The following is a 20034-nucleotide window of genomic DNA, read 5'->3' as shown; positions in this document are numbered from 1 at the left end:
ATGGTGATAATTAAACTTTTGATAGATATTATAAGTTATCTGTGGCAAACTTACAAACTCTTAATTTTTAACTTTGATGGTGCTCATTTTTCCTTACCTTGAATCAAAGAGTTTAAGATTTTTTTTTATATCAATACGTACACTTTTTAACAACTGCTCGATAATAATGCTAAATAAATAACTTCAAGAAACACTATAACACATTTCCTCTTTTAAAAGTGTTCATATTATTTGAAATATTTTGCAACTGTAATTCTCTTCTACATTTAAAGATTGTTATGTCCCTCGATATTAAAAATAGGTCTGGAAAACAAAATTCTGTGCTAAAAATAGACCACGTGCTGCTATCCATGAACTACTTTCATGGTTCTTTACACTCTTTTTGAAGACAAGATACATTGTTTTGAACTTAAAATTATCATTTTAAAGTGCAAAATTTAGACACTTTCTCAACAAATGGTTGTAGAGAGAACATTAATGCGCAGTTTGCGTATTTTTTTTGGGATTTTTTAAGGCTTTGCTGAATTCTGTAGCTGCGCATGCGCAGTTCTAAGGAGCATATCAAAAGCATTTTTCTGCAAAAGTATACATTACATATGCACAACATGCATTCAGTTATGCATATTTATTGTATCTTTATCATAAAGACTTAAAATTTGATCAAAATATAATGTATTTTAGCCATTTGAAGAAATGTTCTCACTGCACTAAAGGTGGCCGTAAACCCCCCTTAATCTTTAATATGTGTATAGAGGATACTTTTTATATACAAGTAGAATATTTATCAAACTGTAATGAGGATCATATGAGATTGTTCAAGCCAGACGTTATATCATCTTCATTTCACTTGCTAAATAATATCCTTTAGTAAATAAAAATATTTACAAAATAAAGGATCGTACGGGATTTGAACCCGTGACCTAACACATTATAGAGAACACCAAACACGTAATGAACGAATATCTGTTTTACGAACGGTAAAATTGTTTACTTTGTGATTACCTGTGTAACTAACGAAACGTACTGACGAATCACACGTATAGGAAAATAAAAATTATTTCTCAATTTGATAAGTATAATGGTTTTGGTGTTCCATGTACCAGTTTGATATAAATATATGCATATGTTCATGTGCGTATTTATTGATTCCTTTAAATTAGCTTATAATAAATGGAAATTCATCCATATTACATATATCAAATCATTGGCAGACCAGAGGGAGTCCGGGGGGTTGACCCCCCTTAAAAGATCTGAAGATTTTCGCGTATTTGCTTTCCTCCGTGTACCTTCACAACCCCGTCTAAGAGCTCCGACCATACACAAGTAACATACAAGGAAGATTCCAGAGAACTAAATATTTTTAATCAGCATAGAAAACTGTGAAAGTTTCTTTAGTATGCAGAAGGATGGGGTCCTTTTTCTGAGAATAATCTTTTGATCCAGTTATAAATAATATTTTGTTTTGGAAGCTCCCTCCACATCATTTGTTGCCGAAAATTCGAAGATTCAAGACTGAAAGTAACAAACATAAAAGTGACACGAAGCTCCCCTCTACCGCCTCCAAATTGTAATGCATAGTTTTTTTTCTTGTTTTGTTTTTGTTTGTTTGTTGTTTTTTTTTTTTGGCTCGTCAAATGTTTTAGGAGCTCCCCTTCTTATAAAGGAAGTTACAAAATTGAAGTGGCCATGGTGTGATTCTATGCATGAGTGCTGGGTACACCGACTTGGAACACCCCCCCCCCTCCGGACTCCTTTTCAAAAATTTCTGCTAAACATAGTTTCACAGTCGAAAAACTAGGTTTATCGGTTGTAAACTATAGTTTACGGACTGTTAAGTATATTTCACAAGTTAAACTTTAATATATATTTTATATTTATAAATCAAAGTTAACGCGATAATTCATGTTTCACAAGCCTAAACTATACTTAACACTGAAAACAATCATTTGCGGTTGCAAAATATAGATTACATTTATCTGATAAATACAGTTTCACGATGTGTAACCTATGGTTTACAACTCTTAACTATATTCACAATCTGATAAATATAGTTTGACGGTTATTGAAACTATGATGAACAACTCTTAACTATAGTTCACACTTGTAAATTATAGTTTACTATGGCACGCCAAATTCACAAAAATGAGCTTAACATAGTTTCACAGTCGATAAACTAGGTTTATCGAATGTAAACTATAGTTTACGGACTGTTAACTATAATAAACAATGTTAATCTATATTTTACATCCGTAAACCATGGTTAACGCGATAATCTATGTTTCACAACTGTAATGTTTCCAGATTTATTTTGGAACTGACATTCCACCTCGTGAAGAGGGTAAAAAACTACAAACAAGAATCATAAATGTATATTCAAAAAGAATAGTAAACATATGACAAATATATCATCTACGTTTACCAAAATACATAATAATTGACATTGACAATAATTTCTCGAACTTGACTATAGACAAACAGACTGACATTTAGTTAAAACTTATCCAGACAAGTGAATTTAACAGTATCATAGGTAAAAAACAATTCAAATATGTCCTTAACATTATTTCTCATGAATATTTATGCATTTAAATAATTACTTACTCCTGTGAGGCTAGGGAGAGATCAAGCACATGTTAAAATGCTGCTCCATTAACTTTGGCGGAAACATAAACAAAAACATAGTAATCAAACCCGTACCCGGAAAAATTCCGGATCGGGAACTTTACACTCCCCCTCTGACTTTGTCAAAAATCACTTAACAACAAAAATTTACCCTGAGCATTAATTGTGTTCATGCGTATGAAAATAACATAACTAATTGTTACGTAAAATGTTGATAAATTGTTCATATGTAAAATAGCAATTACATAAGTGACCAATGTGTATCTCACATAGAGGACAAAAAACAGAATGTTCATTCCTCAACTTCCAGCAAAAGAATTAGATCTGCTATTGGTCTTGAACACAAAACTTGTTTTCCGTCCTTTACAGTAGCTACTTCTACTTTTCTAACAAGTCCGTCTCCACTTTCGAATGTTCGGCGCACGACTCCCATAGGCCATTCATTGCGAGGGGACTCATCTCTGAGAAGGATCAGATCTCCAGGCTTGGTATTCCTTGACTGTTCTGAGAGAGATAGTATGGTACTGTTGCGTGGAATTCTGTCTGACTCTTTTATGTACTTCATTTCTTCCATATAACTGTCTCTTTGAACACACGCAATTATTGCAAGTTCACTGTCCCTTTACAACTGAGGATGATCAAATCTAGTACAGGAAGTCTCACTCCTTCCTTTGCAGCGAGCCCAATACTTAATACGAGCAACTGTCCTAACCAGTCTTTTCCAAGATGAAAATCTTAAGAAGCAGTCAGAAAAGCGGTTTGATGTTTTAGGGCAATCTTCTGTGTCCACTTCTTGCTTGCAGCTAGTGACTTCTGGTCGAACTTCAATGTCATGTTCCGGATTAACAAGTTCAAACTCTGACTTGGTAGTTATTTTTCAGATGTCTCCCCTGGACCACGAAGCCATGCTGAATCTTCAAGTTGTGACGCGTCAATGCTACGAGTCGCGACATCTGCAGGATTACATTCTGTTCTAACGTGATGTCATTGCGATGGTTGGCTAAAAAGACGAATTCTGCCAACACGATTAGCAACATAAATGTAAAACCTCCTTGTTTCATTGGAAAAATATCCAAGCACAACTTGACTATCTGTAAAGAAGTGAAAATTGTTCTGAGGAATCTTCAGTTGATCTCGCCTATTTTCTGCAATCTCGGTAGCAAGTACAGCTGCACACAACTCTAGGCGAGGAATTCTGTGCCCATGTGTTGGTGCAAGTTTTGCTTAACCTATCAGAAATCTGATTGTAGATTTTTTCTCATCATACAACTTAAGGTACGCAACTGCTGCCACTGCATTCTTTGACGCGTCCGCAAATACCAAAACCTCTCTATGGGTGGCATCCTCAAACGAGATATCGCTGTACATTCTAGGTATGTGAAGAGTCTCAAGATAGCTTAAAGAGTTCATCCATGAGATCCATTTGTTGTAGTGGTTCTGGAAATGGGTCATCCCAATCAGTTTTACTGGTCACAGACATCATTTCACGAAGTAAGAGTTTTCCTTCAATGATGACAGGTTGTAAAAAGCCAATAGGGTCGAAGACACTGTTGATTACAGATAAAAGTCCACGTCGAGTGTAAGACCTTACAACAGAATTGACTTTGAATGTAAAGGTGTCTGTATCTGTATTCCAAAGTAGGCCTAGACTTCTCTGAGTGGGAAGAGTAGCTGTTCCTAAATCAAGATCCTTTAAATCATTTGCTAAGTCACCTTGGTCCAGCCCATTAAGCACCTCTCTGCTGTTTGACGCAAACTTATGGAGTCTTATTCTGCCGTTGTCATGTAAGGCTTGCTTTGTGCGAAGGGCAAGGTCAACAGTGTGTTCAACAGTTTTGCAGGATACCAATCCATCATCTATGTAGAAGCTCTCTCTGATAAGGTTATCTACATCTTGGTCAGCAGTTTCTACAACCTTGAGGAATCCGTAATTGGCCACTGCTGGCGATGCAGTATTGCCAAATACATGTCTAGTCATTTGGTAATCAACAAGGGGTTGATTGAAGTCATTATTTTGGTGCCATATAAAACGCAAATAACATCGTTGTTCTTCTGGTACTTTGAAATTATAAAACATATGTTGTACGTCCATGGTAATGGCTACCTTTTCCTGACGGAATCGAAGAAGGATACCAACCAGACTGTTCAGCAAGTCAGGTCCTTGAAGAAGCACAGAATTCAATGACACATCTTGATATTTTGCCGACGAATCAAACACCACGCGAATGCTCTCCGGTTTCTTCGGATGGAATACAGCGAACATTGGTAAGTACCATCGCTCAACATTAACAGGTAGTTTGGGAGCCAATTTTGAATGCTCAATCTGTAGAAGCTTCTCTACGAATTCGATGATTTGTTTTTTCTTTTCTGTGTTAGAACGCAAGTTGGCATCAAATGACTTGGCTCTATGCAGGGCCATTGACCGGTTGTCTGGTAGAGGTTGTCTACCCTCCCAAAAGGGTAATGGCGCTTCACAAAATCCGTCGCTAGATCTATGACAACTTGACTCCATGACGTGAAGAAACTTTTTGTCTTCTATTGAGAGGCCTGGTTTCTCATCACACGGTAGACGTGTAAAAATGTCAAATTCTTTCACCAAGATCTCAGTTTCACATGGAATCAAATGTGTGGCTCTTCCACTTGACAATATGGAGGTCTTCAAAACATTGACAGTCTCAGGTTGATGGATCTTACCGAGGCAAACGTTCCCAATTATCACCCAGCCGAGGGGCAGTTTTTGACCAAAAGGTAAGACATCTGTTCCTATTCTTTGATCCAATACATGGTGTGCTGTTATTAGATCGCGACCAATCAAAAGTTCAATATTGACACTCTCATCAATCTCAGAAATACATTTCTCAATATCCTGTAAGTTTGAATATCCTCGCGCAACAGCTTTAGATGGAATCTCGTTCCTGTTGTCAGGTATCTCATCACATTCAATGAGGCTTGGTAATGTGAGAGTACATGATCCATCTAGTGAGCGCACTATATATCCCGATTCTTTCCGTCCAGATGTAACAGATCTTCCTGTACATGTTGATAGCACATATTCTGTCTCTGGGCCACGTATGTTGAAAGCATCTAAAAACGATGGTGATGCCAAGGATCGGTTGCTTTGGTCGTCTATCAGACAGTAAACTTTTCGTTCTCGATAACGTTCTCCCTCTGGAAACACCGACACTAACACAATTTTTGAACAAGATTTAGAAGTGTTTCTGGGTACATCGCATATTTCTGTGCAACATGCATTCACATCAGACTGCTCCCCCTCCTGGACTTTCCTAGGTGCAGAGTCTGGATGAAGAATAGTTACATGTTCCGTCGAATTACATCTTTCACACTTGACCGACTCATGACAGTTCTTTTTTAAATGGCGTTTCTGGCCACAACATTTCAGACAATATCATTTCTTGAAAAGGAAATCAATTCTCCCTTTGTAAGGTTTCTTACAGAGTTTCCGACAATCTCGCAGAGCATGGTTGGAATTTCCTCCATGAATGGGACACCGTACATAGGAAATGTCACTGTCAGTTTCATATTCGAGACGATCTAGTGCTACGGTTGTTTTGCGAACAAATACATCCGACTTTTGTGCCGACTTTCTTTGTGGTGGATGCGCACTGTGTGGCTGAATTCTGAGGTAAGTTCTCCAATATCAAACCAGGGTCATTTCTTAGCAGCGCAAGGTCTCGCAAGAAATTCACCAACACTTGGAAAGGCACATAAGACACTCCATTGTTGACCTTGTACTTGTCACACGTTGTCATCCATTTCTCCCGAAAACACTTTGGCAATTTTCGAACAAAGTCATTTATTCCAGTTGTGGAGTCAAAATATGCGAAGGCTGATCCATAGGCTTCATCACTTTTCAAGGATTCAACCTCAGCAGCTAGGTCGTAAAGATCAAAGTAACGTTTCCTATCATTCTCCATTAACGATGTAAAGTTAATGATCCGCTGCTTCAGAGCATGTTCCACTGCTTCAGGGCTACCGTACTACATGTCCAGTCTTTCCCATATTTGTGTGAGAGCCCTCTCTGGATTGCGAGCATTTGTAGTTCTTATATTTTCGCACTGCAGTTTACACCCTTGTCCGAGGTTGTTCAATAAAAGATCTAGTTGCTCCAATGGGCTAGAATTGATGTCTTTCATAACATTTAGAAAACTGTGTTTCCAGGTAATATACCGTCCAGGTTCACCACTGAATTTTCAAAGTCTTTGTGGAATCATTTGGTTTTTTACGACTGCCTTTGCAAGATCGAATGCAGTGTCCTGCTTTGTGTTAGTCTGTTGCAAAACCTGGGGAACAACGGAAATCAATGAGTTCTGTATAGGTTCGGACACTTTAATATCATGCGCGTCTACATTTGCAGGGGAAGGTCTTTCATTCAGCACTGGATCAGGTGGAGGAGTGTTCATTCTCATATTTTCATTCAAATATCGCTCCATCAAATGTTCTTTATTTGGATCTTGATATTCACCGAAAACACTTTCACCAACGTCTGGAAATTCCAAAACCTTTCTCACGGCTTCTAGTCCAAGGGTTGCCGCTTCCAGTTCTTTCTTACGTGTTAACACAGTTCTGCTGGCCTTGATGGCAACCTCCTGTCTGAACAAATCTGCTTCTTCTTCTGCATACTTCATCTGCGCACGGGCCTGCTCGACTTTTGTAGTGTGAAGTAATAGTGTTTCTGTTAGTTTAGAACTCACTCTAGATGCGGATTCATCAAAGAGTTTCTTGCCCACACTGCTCATGATTCCTTGTTTCCTGAGACCTTGATCCATACAAACAGTCAGCCGAATTAACAGGATTTTTTACTGTAATGTTTCCAGATTTATTTTGGAACTGACATTCCACCTCGTGAAGAGGGTAAAAAACTACAAACAAGAATCATAAATGTTTATTCAAAAAGAATAGTAAACATATGACAAATATATCATCTACGTTTACCAAAAAACATAATAATTGACATTGACAATAATTTCTCGAGCTTGACTATAGACAAACAGACTGACATTTAGTTAAAACTTATCCAGACAAGTGAATTTAACAGTATCATAGGTAAAAAACAATTCAAATATGTCCTAAACATTATTTCTCATGAATATTTATGCATTTAAATAATTACTTACTCCTGTGAGGCTAGGAAGAGATCAAGCACATGTTAAAATGCTGCTCCATTAACTTGGGCGGAAACATAAATAAAAACATAGTAATCAAACCCGTACCGGGAAAAATTCCGGATCAGGAACTTTACAACAACCGTAAACTATACTTAACACTGAAAACAATCATTTGCAATTGCAAATCATAGATTATCTGATCAACACAGTTTCACGAATTGTAAACTATAGTTTACAAACCATTAACTATAGTTAGCGAATTGATAAATATAGTTTCACGATTTGTGAAACTATGATTAACAACTCTTAACTATAGTTTACGATTGTGAATCTATGTTTATCAACAAAATCTATTGTAAGCGCTTATTACAGACCGATAAACTTAGATTATCATTCGTAAAGTATAGTTAACAACCGTTAAATATAGTTTTACAGATGAAAACTATACTTAACGAATCGTTAACTATAGTTTACGGTTTGTAAACTATACTTTACAATCGAAAAACCTAGTGGCGCCATCTTACGAATGAATGTATTTTGAGACGAACTGAATATTGTTTTGAGTTTAATATGTTTTGTTAAAATTACTTGTTGTGAAATATATTTTGTTTTAATTGATAAAATGTGAGAAAGAATGATTTTACATTTGTATTGAATATTCGGTAACACTTGTTTTACTATTGACCAATCAGGTTGCTCGATATAATTGATCATTAATCCAATGGAATTTCAATGGAATTTCATAATTAACAATTCCGTCTTTTTCCAGCATTTTCCGTCCTTTTCCGTCATTTTCTGTCCTTGAGTCATATAAAAGTCAGACGCTGAGAAATTCTAGTCACTCTTCTGCTTATTTTGATTTGGTAGGTCCGTTTTACGGAGCTTTTAGATTTTTGTTAGGATTTTATTTAACTTTTATTTCTGTCTATCTTTTATTTTATTTAGGAATTTATTTCATTTTTTATTTATCTAGTTAGGATTATAGGATTTAACCGTGTAGGACATGAAATAGTAAAATACTATTGTCCGTGATCGGTGGTTTTAAGAACTCGATAGTCCATGACTGAGTAGTTCTGTTCAGTAATTAATTTTTCTAGGATTATTGTATTTTTCAATTTTACTCTACTTTTATTTAATTTTTATTTTAATGCAAACGACGTAACAAAAGTAATACGTTTGCTATCTTTCTCTTTTATGATGACTAAAGTTGATTAATTCAACGAAAGTCAATTTTTATTTTGTTTAGATTCGGTAAATTTAATTTTTCTAGATACGTAAATTTTTCTTTAGAATTTTTCAAAGAATTTTTATTAAAGAACTTGGAGATTTTAATTTTACTTTGCTTCAAACTTAATAAAGATTATTGAATTTAACATTTATGGCCGTAGTATTTACAAGCTGAATCTGTTTAATACAGTAAAGCTTGCGTTAGGTTTAACAAGTCAACGTTATAAATACCCATGACTTGTGTCCCATTTTAATAGATTGTTTTAGGAGTTTAACAAGCTAACCTTTTAATACAGTAAAGCTTGTGTAAAGTTTTACAAGTTAAAGTTATAAATAACTACGACTTGTTTTCATTTTTAGATATTGGGAAATAGATGATAGATTTTTGGATGGTCTTTCGGTCTGCTTTACGCTATTATTTTTCTTATTTTATTAATTAAAACTTATTTTAATTATTTATTATTGTTAATTTGGTATGAATGTGGTGTGAATGCCGTCGTTTGAAATAAATTGTTTTAATAAATTCAATTGTTTGATGTTTATAATCTTATGTCTTCTTTGCGAATGGTACATTTATGAAGGAAGTTGAGTCAAATTATTTATACCATATAGTTAGCAGAACGGCTAGCGTTACAGATACTTTAATATTTGTGGCAAATTTGGTTGAAATTGGCCCAGTGGTTCTAGAGAAGAAGTCAATAATGTGAAAAGTTTACAGACAGACGGACGCCGGACAAAATATGATCAGAAAAGCTCACTTGAGCTTTCAGCTCAGGTGAGTTTAAAAGGGAGCGGGACACTTTGAAAAGCGTGAGAGAAGCCCTAGTTAGTTATTGTATAAATCAATACAAAATAAATATAAAATAATACAAAAGCTCAACGTTTCTTGAGATATCACTATGAAAAGAAAGTGTTACACACAGACGGAGTGTATGAATTTACGACCTTGAACTTTAACCTTTTGACCTCAAAATTTATGCTTTCTTCCTTAGACAATAGAGAGTTGCTATGCTAAATTCCATTGCGAAAGCTTAAAAGGTTCTCCATATCGCGCGAATACGAAAGTTTTACAGACAGACAGAAATAAGGACGGAAGAACAGGGAGACCGAAATAAATACCCCCAGCTTCCAGTGAAAGCGGGGGACAAAACATTTCTTTGGCTAATCTATAGCTGCAGAACTGTAGCTCTCTGCTTGAAAAAATTCGGAGAGATAAAGCAGAGAGCTACAGATCCAAGCGTTGTAAAAACCTTCGATTTACGCCGACTATTTTTTGTCGCTCACTATGGGTATTTTTTCGTGTATTTTATACTTCCCCAAGCTTTGGAAATAATTTTAAATGGTACTTAATAATCAATCATACATTCAACATCTAATTCCTGATCATTTACTTACCTCTCATCGCTAACTATAATGGCTGTTTGTGGTTACGGACGTCAAAATGGAACTCTTTTAAACCGACATTACAAAGCTATAAACAGGACTGTTTTGGACCGTTTAAAGGTAAACAAAGGTCAAATATAAGAGTTAAAATACATGAACTATTATAGGATACCATTCTAAAAGCATGAGAAAGATTAAACTACACGAAATAAATAGAAATAAATACCTAAAGTAGTGACAAAAAATCGTCGGCGTAAATCGAAGGTTTTTACAACGCTTGGATCTGTAGCTCTCTGCTTTATCTATCCAAATTTTCTCAAGCAGAGAGCAACAATTCTGCAGCTAGGCTAATTTATAGCTTATACCCTAACTGCCGCCTCTCTCATAAACTGTCTGGCAGGATCGTCCCAGATAGCAGGTACTGTTAAGACCCAGCCCATATCAGTTTCTCTGATCCCGGAGCCTTCTTCTTCTAGAGATTGTCGTAGCTGACCCCTCAGGAATTTAATGGCCGCAGAAAACACATCCAAAGCCAACATCTCCTTCCCGTCTATAGATTTTATTTTCAAGGCTTTTGAAAGTGGTTCCTGTGAGAACAATGTACAATACAATGTACAATATCTTAAGCATTTTAAGACATACAGTCTGCAAAGTATAAAAAAAGGTCAATATTAAATCGAAGCTTTTATACACAAAATATCTATAAATTTAATAAATATATATATTTTTTTAATTCTAACCTGTAAGCTTCAACCAATAACCTTTTACTAATTTACATCAAATATATATAATTTGATTATCTTTCTGCCTTACTTAAAACAGGGTTAACGTTGTATCTCAGAATTGAAACAGAATAGAAAAGGTCGGGAACAATACCAAGTAGAAGTGAGTTAACGAGGTTCGGGGGTCGCTGCCATTTTAGACTGTTTTTAACTCTACACAAAAAAGATTTTCACTCTAATGTCACGTAACTCTTTCAGGAGTTATCGTTCATAAAACGCGCTCTTCATTCAAGTAAGGTAATAATAGACCATAACAACAACAATGGTGAAGGTAAACATCCAGAAACGTAGAGACAAGAACGGGCGATTTATTAGTGAAAAACAGGGAAAAGACATTTCTATTGATATAAATAACAACAACAGCAACGATGTTTCTTCACATATGCCGTTTGAAGTGCATGCACTACACGATCATGCATATTTCTCCAAAAAGAAAACACCTCTCCAAGTAGTGAGTTTATCATCAGCACCAGTGTTCGAAATCCCGCCAAATGACAATTCCACAGTTTCATTCGGGTAATTTATTTCATTATTATTAAAATTTAATCTATCTTATAAACATGTAAAATAATTAAGATGAGTGAAGAGACGAATTTTTTCCTTTTTACCATAAAATAATAAATAAAAAGGAAAATAATTATTTGATAAAACTCAATAAAAAATTTGCAACAGGAACTATATATAAATGGGGCAAAGGGGGCCATAGATTAATCTAAGAATTTTCATTATTTTATGTTTTCACAGAGAGAAGAATCTCACTCATCCCAAGAGCCATGGGCGGATTACAACACTGGAAGCAAATGAATGATCTGGAAGATGCACAATATTTTCAGGGTATTTTTTTTTTTAAACATTATCATGTTGTTTATATTTGAACTATGAGTTATATCCTTATGTGGTAAAATTTTACCAAAGGCAAAAGAACATGTTATATGAAGTTCAGGTAATGAGTGACTTTTTCATAATATATCATAATCATAAAATATATCATAATGAGATATTGCTTTGTCATTAAAATCAAATCAATACACGTTGTAATAAAATGCATTTTAATACAGAAAATCCCAGAAAGTTAAATTGGAAGGAAGGCAGAAGAGTAATTGAAATACCATTTCTGGCAGACAAACTTTATCAGGGATGCATTACATGCCATCAACCATTGCATCTGAAAGACATTATTGATGAAGAACATTTTGGTTTGGGAAGCATTTTTAGGATTGTTTGCTCCTCGTGCAAAAATGTGACCCAAATTTCATCTGGAAAAAGACATATAAGTACCTATGGCATAGGAGACAAAGTCAAAAGTAAAGCATCATACACATGGGATGTCAATACAAAGCTTGCTTCAGGTATCATCATAACAATTATTATACTGAAATATTTTGACAAACTGACAAAAGAATTAACTAATTATATTTATTTACCATTCTTAGAATGATGGTTTATGATAAAGTTGATATAAATATTTTTTTGAAAGTTCAATATAATGAAATACTGCTTGTGTGTGTTATTTTTAGACTTTCAAATATTTTTTTTATACAGGAATGTTACATACTGGCTTAGGTATATCTTCTGTGAATGCATTACTTGCATGTTTGAATATTCCTGGTATCTCCCATAAGTCACTGAAGGCAAGAGAGAGAGAAGTTGGAAAAAAGGTTGAAGATGTTGCTATAAAGTCTTGTGAGGAGTTTGCTGCCCAAGAAATGGAAATTTGTAAAGAGTATGTTTATTGGAATGCTTTTATAAAATGAAATGATAAATACTGATAACAAAAATTTCTTATTAAAATTAGTAATGAAATTGATTAAAAAGTTAATTTAGCCAAATAGTTTTATAAAATTTATACTTTTTCTCTGTTTCCATGTGTATTGTAAGGGAATATGTTAAATTTTTTCAATGAGGGAGTAGAAGTATCCTTCGATGCAGGCTGGCAGAAGCGTGGTAGTGGAAGATCATACAACAGTTTATCAGGTGAATTCAACATCCTTCTCTAAACTGTAATATATTCATTTATCTGACAGTAATATAAACTTTAATTTAATTAAAATTAACTGAAACTTAGAGGGTGTGGGAATAAATTGTTATGATTTTTTCATCATATAAATGCCAACATGTGCAGTATGTATGGAAATACTTTATAAATTATAATAAAACAATATTTTATAGGTCATGCCTGTATGATTGGTACCAAAACAGGCAAGATTATCAGCTACGATGTTAGAAACAAGAGCTGCCGTATTTGTTAAAATGCTGCATTGTCCGAAGAACCTCCACGGCAACATGACTGCAGGAAAAACTGGGATGGTAGTGCTAAAGGTAAAAAATATTAGCAATACAGAACTTTTAATTATATGTCATATGTAACAAAAGGTAAAATGACATATACGTGATTGCACATTACTTGCTTTACAAATAATGAGTAAATTCATATTGAAACAGGGATGGAATGTGACATGGCTGTAAGCATGCTAAAAGACCTTGAGGCCAAGAACATAAGTGTGGAGACAATTGTGATGGACGATGACACTACAACGATTGCAAGGGCAAGAAAAGAAGTGAAAGCCAGACTAAAGAAAAAGAGTGATAGTAACCACGCCAAAAAACATTTCACCAATAGATTATACGGTTTACAAATTGCCAAAAAGTACAGACAGTTGGGAACGAAGACCATAGCTCATTTAAAGAAATGTTTCAACAATATCATTGCTGTGAACAAGAACAATCCAGAAAAATTGAAGTCAAATCTAAGATCATTGACACCTCACCTTTTTGGGGACCATAGTAAGTGCAGCGAAAACTGTGGATTTGTACGGAACCCTGCTACTTATATTCTGAAGAATTTACCATATAGGAAATACCTGAGTGACAATATGCTGAAAGCAGATCTTCAAGAAACAATTTCATCATTTGCAGACCAAGCAGAGAAGTTAGCCAATTTATGTAGTTCCCAGTCAAATGAGATCTTCAACAACACTATTGCTTCAAAAGCTCCAAAAAGAATGCACTTTTCAGGATCAGAAAGTACATCATTTAGAGTTGCTGCCGCAACTGCCCATAAAAACTTAGGAAGTCATTACGTTTTGAAGGTGAGTTTGAAATTGATAGAAGGAATATGTCAGTATGGTTGAATACATTTGACTATATTATAAAACTACTTTTAGTTGATATTAGATTCATTCTTTTATTTATTTTGCATTGATTTTTTTTTCAAGGTAAATGAAGCACTTCATTTAAATAAATATTAATATAAATATAAATAAAAAAAATTTAAAAAATAAACATAGCTTATATATCTGCCAATAGATTATCAGTAATTGTCAAAAAAAGATAAATATTAGTGTATTTCTTTGTGACTGTCGACATATTTCAATATCACATACCAAGACCGGTAGTCTCCAGATCAAAGCAGATGAAAGTATAATTTTCATCTGGGAGAGTTGATATGGTGGGCAAGGTGACAGGAGGTGGTATCTCATGAATGTCAGCTGCTGTGGAAGTGTCAGCCAAGCTCACACCAGACTCATATGTGGTACCCTCCCTCAGCTCTTTGCTCTCTAGTGCTGCTTGTTTTTTGTACTTTAGGGCTGACCTTCTCTTCTTGAATGATGTGGATGACTTTCGTTGATAATCCTTGGTCCTTTTCAAGTCATGTTGTAAAATCTGTTTCTTTGTGTGTTCTCCTGGTGACAAGAGAAGTGCTTCATTTACCTTGAAAAAAAAATCAATGCAAAATAAATAAAAGAATGAATCTAATATCAACTAAAAGTAGTTTTATAATATAGTCAAATGTATTCAACCATACTGACATATTCCTTCTATCAATTTCAAACTCACCTTCAAAACGTAATGACTTCCTAAGTTTTTATGGGCAGTTGCGGCAGCAACTCTAAATGATGTACTTTCTGATCCTGAAAAGTGCATTCTTTTTGGAGCTTTTGAAGCAATAGTGTTGTTGAAGATCTCATTTGACTGGGAACTACATAAATTGGCTAACTTCTCTGCTTGGTCTGCAAATGATGAAATTGTTTCTTGAAGATCTGCTTTCAGCATATTGTCACTCAGGTATTTCCTATATGGTAAATTCTTCAGAATATAAGTAGCAGGGTTCCGTACAAATCCACAGTTTTCGCTGCACTTACTATGGTCCCCAAAAAGGTGAGGTGTCAATGATCTTAGATTTGACTTCAATTTTTCTGGATTGTTCTTGTTCACAGCAATGATATTGTTGAAACATTTCTTTAAATGAGCTATGGTCTTCGTTCCCAACTGTCTGTACTTTTTGGCAATTTGTAAACCGTATAATCTATTGGTGAAATGTTTTTTGGCGTGGTTACTATCACTCTTTTTCTTTAGTCTGGCTTTCACTTCTTTTCTTGCCCTTGCGATCGTTGTAGTGTCATCGTCCATCACAATTGTCTCCACACTTATGTTCTTGGCCTCAAGGTCTTTTAGCATGCTTACAGCCATGTCACATTCCATCCCTGTTTCAATATGAATTTACTCATTATTTGTAAAGCAAGTAATGTGCAATCACGTATATGTCATTTTACCTTTTGTTACATATGACATATAATTAAAAGTTCTGTAATGCTAATATTTTTTACCTTTAGCACTACCATCCCAGTTTTTCCTGCAGTCATGTTGCCGTGGAGGTTCTTCGGACAATGCAGCATTTTAACAAATACGGCAGCTCTTGTTTCTAACATCGTAGCTGATAATCTTGCCTGTTTTGGTACCAATCATACAGGCATGACCTATAAAATATTGTTTTATTATAATTTATAAAGTATTTCCATACATACTGCACATGTTGGCATTTATATGATGAAAAAATCATAATTTATTCCCACACCCTCTAAGTTTCAGTTAATTTTAATTAAATTAAAGTTTATATTACTGTCAGATAAATGAATATATTACAGTTTAGAGAAGGATGTTGAATTCACCTGATAAACTGTTGTATGATCTTCCACTACCACGCTTCTGCCAGCCTGCATCGAAGGATACTTCTACTCCCTCATTGAAAAAATTTAACATATTCCCTTACAATACACATGGAAACAGAGAAAAAGTATAAATTTTATAAAACTATTTGGCAAAATTAACTTTTTAATCAATTTCATTACTAATTTTAATAAGAAATTTTTGTTATCAGTATTTATCATTTCATTTTATAAAAGCATTCCAATAAACATACTCTTTACAAATTTCCATTTCTTGGGCAGCAAACTCCTCACAAGACTTTATAGCAACATCTTCAACCTTTTTTCCAACTTCTCTCTCTCTGCCTTCAGTGACTTATGGGAGATACCAGGAATATTCAAACATGCAAGTAATGCATTCACAGAAGATATACCTAAGCCAGTATGTAACATTCCTGTATAAAAAAAATATTTGAAAGTCTAAAAATAACACACACAAGCAGTATTTCATTATATTGAACTTTCAAAAAAATATTTATATCAACTTTATCATAAACCATCATTCTAAGAATGGTAAATAAATATAATTAGTTAATTCTTTAGTCAGTTTGTCAAAATATTTCAGTATAATAATTGTTATGATGATACCTGAAGCAAGCTTTGTATTGACATCCCATGTGTATGATGCTTTACTTTTGACTTTGTCTCCTATGCCATAGGTACTTATATGTCTTTTTCCAGATGAAATTTGGGTCACATTTTTGCACGAGGAGCAAACAATCCTAAAAATGCCTCCCAAACCAAAATGTTCTTCATCAATAATGTCTTTCAGATGCAATGGTTGATGGCATGTAATGCATCCCTGATAAAGTTTGTCTGCCAGAAATGGTATTTCAATTACTCTTCTGCCTTCCTTCCAATTTAACTTTCTGGGATTTTCTGTATTAAAATGCATTTTATTACAATGTGTATTGATTTGATTTTAATGACAAAGCAATATCTCATTATGATATATTTTATGATTATGATATATTATGAAAAAGTCACTCATTACCTGAACTTCATATAACATGTTCATTTGCCTTTGGTAAAATTTTACCACATAAGGATATAATTCATAGTTCAAATATAAACAACATGATAATATTTTAAAAAAAAATACCCTGAAAATATTGTGCATCTTCTAGATCCATATCACCATCATTTGCTTCCAGTGTTGTAATCCGCCCATGGCTCTTGGGATGAGTGAGATTCTTCTCTCTGTGAAAACATAAAATAATGAAAATTCTTAGATTAATCTATGGCCCCCCTTTGCCCCATTTATATATATTTCCTGTTGCAAATTTTCTTATTGAGTTTTATCAAATAATTATTTTCCTTTTTATTTATTATTTTATGGTGAAAAGGAAACAATTCGTCTCTTCACTCATCTTTTACATGTTTATAAGATAGATTAAATTTTAATAATAATGAAATAAATTACCCGAATGAAACTGTGGAATTGTCATTTGGCGGGATTTCGAACACTGGTGCTGATGATAAACTCACTACTTGGAGAGGTGTTTTCTTTTTGGAGAAATATGCATGATCGTGTAGTGCATGCACTTCAAACGGCATATGTGAAGAAACATCGTTGCTGTTGTTGTTATTTATATCAATAGAAATATCTTTTCCCTGTTTTTCACTAATAAATCGCCCGTTCTTGTCTCTACGTTTCTGGATGTCTATTATTACCTTACTTGAATGAAGAGCGCGTTTTATGAACGATAACTCCTGAAAGAGTTACGTGACATTAGAGTGAAAATCTTTTTTGTGTAGAGATAGAAACAGTCTAAAATGGCAGCGACCCCCGAGCCTCGTTAAGGGTTCCTCCCCTAACAGATCTAGAGTGTCGATGCGAAATACAAGAAAATCCAGAGTGGATTACGGCGAGTAAATGCCGGCCCCTTTAATAACAACAATCCTGACTTTAAATAATTATCATTTTTCACATATTAAGAGATGAACTTACCTCTGTGTTAAAGAGGGACATCTTGAACCTCTTGAAGTAATACCACTCCTCATGTTCCTCTTCCTCTGCCAGTTCGGAATATTTATCCTCCGCTTCATAACCAAACGAGTCAAACACTTTGTCTTTATTGAACAGAATACAGGTGGGGGTTTTAAGGGACTCCAGACCCCGGTAGCTATAGCCTGCTGTCCATTTGTTGGAGCTGACCTTCAAAGGGTCGTTCTCGTAGTCATGTCTATAGGAAAATGCAATGCCGCTGTACGTAGTACCAAAGTCAATGGCTGCCACCAGCGCCTTTCTGTTAGAGGGCATGTTCTCTGTGTCCCAAGCCTGACATAATAAATTACATGTATTGATGAGGATTTCTTAACCAAGAACTAATATGTCCAGAGAATACAGTAAATAAGAAAAAAAGAGAAGAAATAGACCCTAATTTAACCAAATATCAATGTCTGTGGGTACAAATAATATGATCGATCCGTTAAAATAATATAACTTACTTTTGCCTCTAGCATTTCTTTTGATGATAACTTTGGTTTCTTCACTTCGTAACCATTTTCCTCTGTTGTGACAGATAATGGTATTAAATATCCGAATAGCTTGTAAAACTGCTCTGTGTCTATTGTCCTTGAACTAAAAGTTGGTATTGATATTTGAATTTTTGGAGGTAGTTTGCTAAATTCCTTGGTGCGTGAGATGTACTCCATGGTCAAAGATACATCATTTGAATCTTCAGTTTGTTCAAGATTTCGAAGTGTTTCTTCAATAACAGTCTGTATCTGTTTGATTTCATTCAAATGCTCCTTTAGAATACTCTTATGTTTCGTTTTTTCCTTTTCTATTTCCATTCTTAATTTTTCAACAATCACGTCAACTTCTCTGTGCCATTCTTCACCAAATTCAATCAACGTTGATGTAAGATTTTCATATTTCCCATCTAGGTTAGCTATCTGGGATTCTATTCCTTCTGCAATTTCTGCATACGTTGGAGAAATTGAGTTTTCTAATTCTTCAGAATCTTTTCCAATAGCTTCCCTCTTTGAATAAAAGAGATCAGAAAGAGGTAAAACTGTATGCCCTCTGTGTTTATCAGATGTAGCACACAGAGAACATACAGAGGTCCCGCACGTTTTACAGTGAAACTTGCTGCCTCTTTTTTGATGTGATGAGCACTTAGGATAGATTAAAGTTGACTTCTTTTGTTTGAATGGGACCACTTTATGTTTGTCATAGTCATCAGAAATATGTTTTCCTATACAAGGAATACACAGATTGACATGACAGAAATCACAGTACTTCTGCACTTCAGCTGTCTGACAAAGGTCACAACGGATGACATCTTGTGCACTCGTACGAGGATCCATACTAAATCTAAAATGTTAGAAGTACAAATGTACATTTATCTTGGAAGAATCTCATCTTTTCTTTACTTATACTTAGATTATTTTTTTAATATCGTTTAAATTTAAAAGCAAAAGTAGTTTAAAAATGCTTCATATATCATATATTATTTCCTGCATAAGTCATTTTATACTGATTCATTCAAAGCATTTATAAAAATGTAAGGAAGCTTTTAATGGAGATTATTTCAGACTGTCGTCAAAAACTTTCATTTCATTGTACATGTTGTAGATGGACAAATGTGACTCCCTCTTTTATAAATTTTCAAAACATCATCCAAAAAAAGTATTATAAGGTATTTATATTTATTGCTTCCAGCAAAGAAAATGAGTATGTAAGGCAATACCTTCATATAGAGAAATTTCTATTCCGTCTGGCAATGGACGCCCTTCTTATCAAAAAGCTATCTTCATGTAAACATTAACTGTTGTCAGGAGAGTTATCCTTCTTGTGTTGTATGATTATTATTTTTGTTCAAAACTGATAGAACGAGGTGAAAAAATGGGGCATCAAAGACTCATGTTGTGTTCAAATAAAATGTTCTTAATAGATTACTA

General features: G+C 34.5%; 4 protein-coding genes and 2 long non-coding RNA genes across 6 annotated transcripts; 1 reads left to right on the top strand and 5 right to left on the bottom strand.

Annotated features, from left to right (window-relative positions):
• Nucleotides 1-4009: 4009 nt before the first annotated feature.
• On the bottom strand, nucleotides 4010-6557 carry LOC134272262 (uncharacterized). Its single transcript, XM_062754510.1, has 2 exons — nucleotides 6206-6557; nucleotides 4010-5919 (listed from the first exon to the last, which is right to left on the bottom strand). The coding sequence occupies exons 1-2, from the start codon at nucleotides 6555-6557 to the stop codon at nucleotides 4010-4012; spliced, it is 2262 nt and encodes a 753-aa protein (XP_062610494.1).
• Nucleotides 6558-10717: 4160 nt separating this feature from the next.
• On the bottom strand, nucleotides 10718-18403 carry LOC134272261 (heat shock 70 kDa protein 12B-like). Its single transcript, XM_062754509.1, has 2 exons — nucleotides 18077-18403; nucleotides 10718-10945 (listed from the first exon to the last, which is right to left on the bottom strand). The coding sequence occupies exons 1-2, from the start codon at nucleotides 18386-18388 to the stop codon at nucleotides 10718-10720; spliced, it is 540 nt and encodes a 179-aa protein (XP_062610493.1). The 5' UTR covers nucleotides 18389-18403.
• LOC134272265 (uncharacterized) lies at nucleotides 13045-13864 on the top strand. Its single transcript, XR_009993159.1, has 3 exons — nucleotides 13045-13114; nucleotides 13310-13459; nucleotides 13583-13864. It is a non-coding gene; the product is annotated as an uncharacterized LOC134272265 (long non-coding RNA).
• LOC134272264 (uncharacterized) lies at nucleotides 14514-15077 on the bottom strand. Its single transcript, XM_062754511.1, has 2 exons — nucleotides 14978-15077; nucleotides 14514-14851 (listed from the first exon to the last, which is right to left on the bottom strand). Exons 1-2 carry the CDS (start codon nucleotides 15062-15064, stop codon nucleotides 14516-14518), a joined length of 423 nt encoding a protein of 140 aa, XP_062610495.1. The 5' UTR covers nucleotides 15065-15077; the 3' UTR covers nucleotides 14514-14515.
• Nucleotides 15543-16159, bottom strand: LOC134272263 (uncharacterized). Its single transcript, XR_009993158.1, has 3 exons — nucleotides 16090-16159; nucleotides 15748-15897; nucleotides 15543-15624 (listed from the first exon to the last, which is right to left on the bottom strand). It is a non-coding gene; the product is annotated as an uncharacterized LOC134272263 (long non-coding RNA).
• A 107-nt stretch (nucleotides 18404-18510) lies between the features above and the next one.
• Nucleotides 18511-19888, bottom strand: LOC134272266 (E3 ubiquitin-protein ligase TRIM45-like). Its single transcript, XM_062754512.1, has 2 exons — nucleotides 19824-19888; nucleotides 18511-19447 (listed from the first exon to the last, which is right to left on the bottom strand). Exon 2 carries the CDS (start codon nucleotides 19438-19440, stop codon nucleotides 18511-18513), a length of 930 nt encoding a protein of 309 aa, XP_062610496.1. The 5' UTR covers nucleotides 19441-19447; nucleotides 19824-19888.
• Between the last annotated feature and the right edge of the window lie 146 nt (nucleotides 19889-20034).

Source organism: Saccostrea cucullata, unplaced genomic scaffold (assembly GCF_032062105.1).
Source record: "Saccostrea cucullata isolate Sc308-1 unplaced genomic scaffold, CSIRO_AGI_Scuc_v1 ctg8591, whole genome shotgun sequence".
Lineage (NCBI taxonomy): Eukaryota > Metazoa > Mollusca > Bivalvia > Ostreida > Ostreidae > Saccostrea > Saccostrea cuccullata.
Note: the sequence above shows the minus strand (reverse complement) of the source record. Positions and strands in the feature narration are given on the sequence as shown.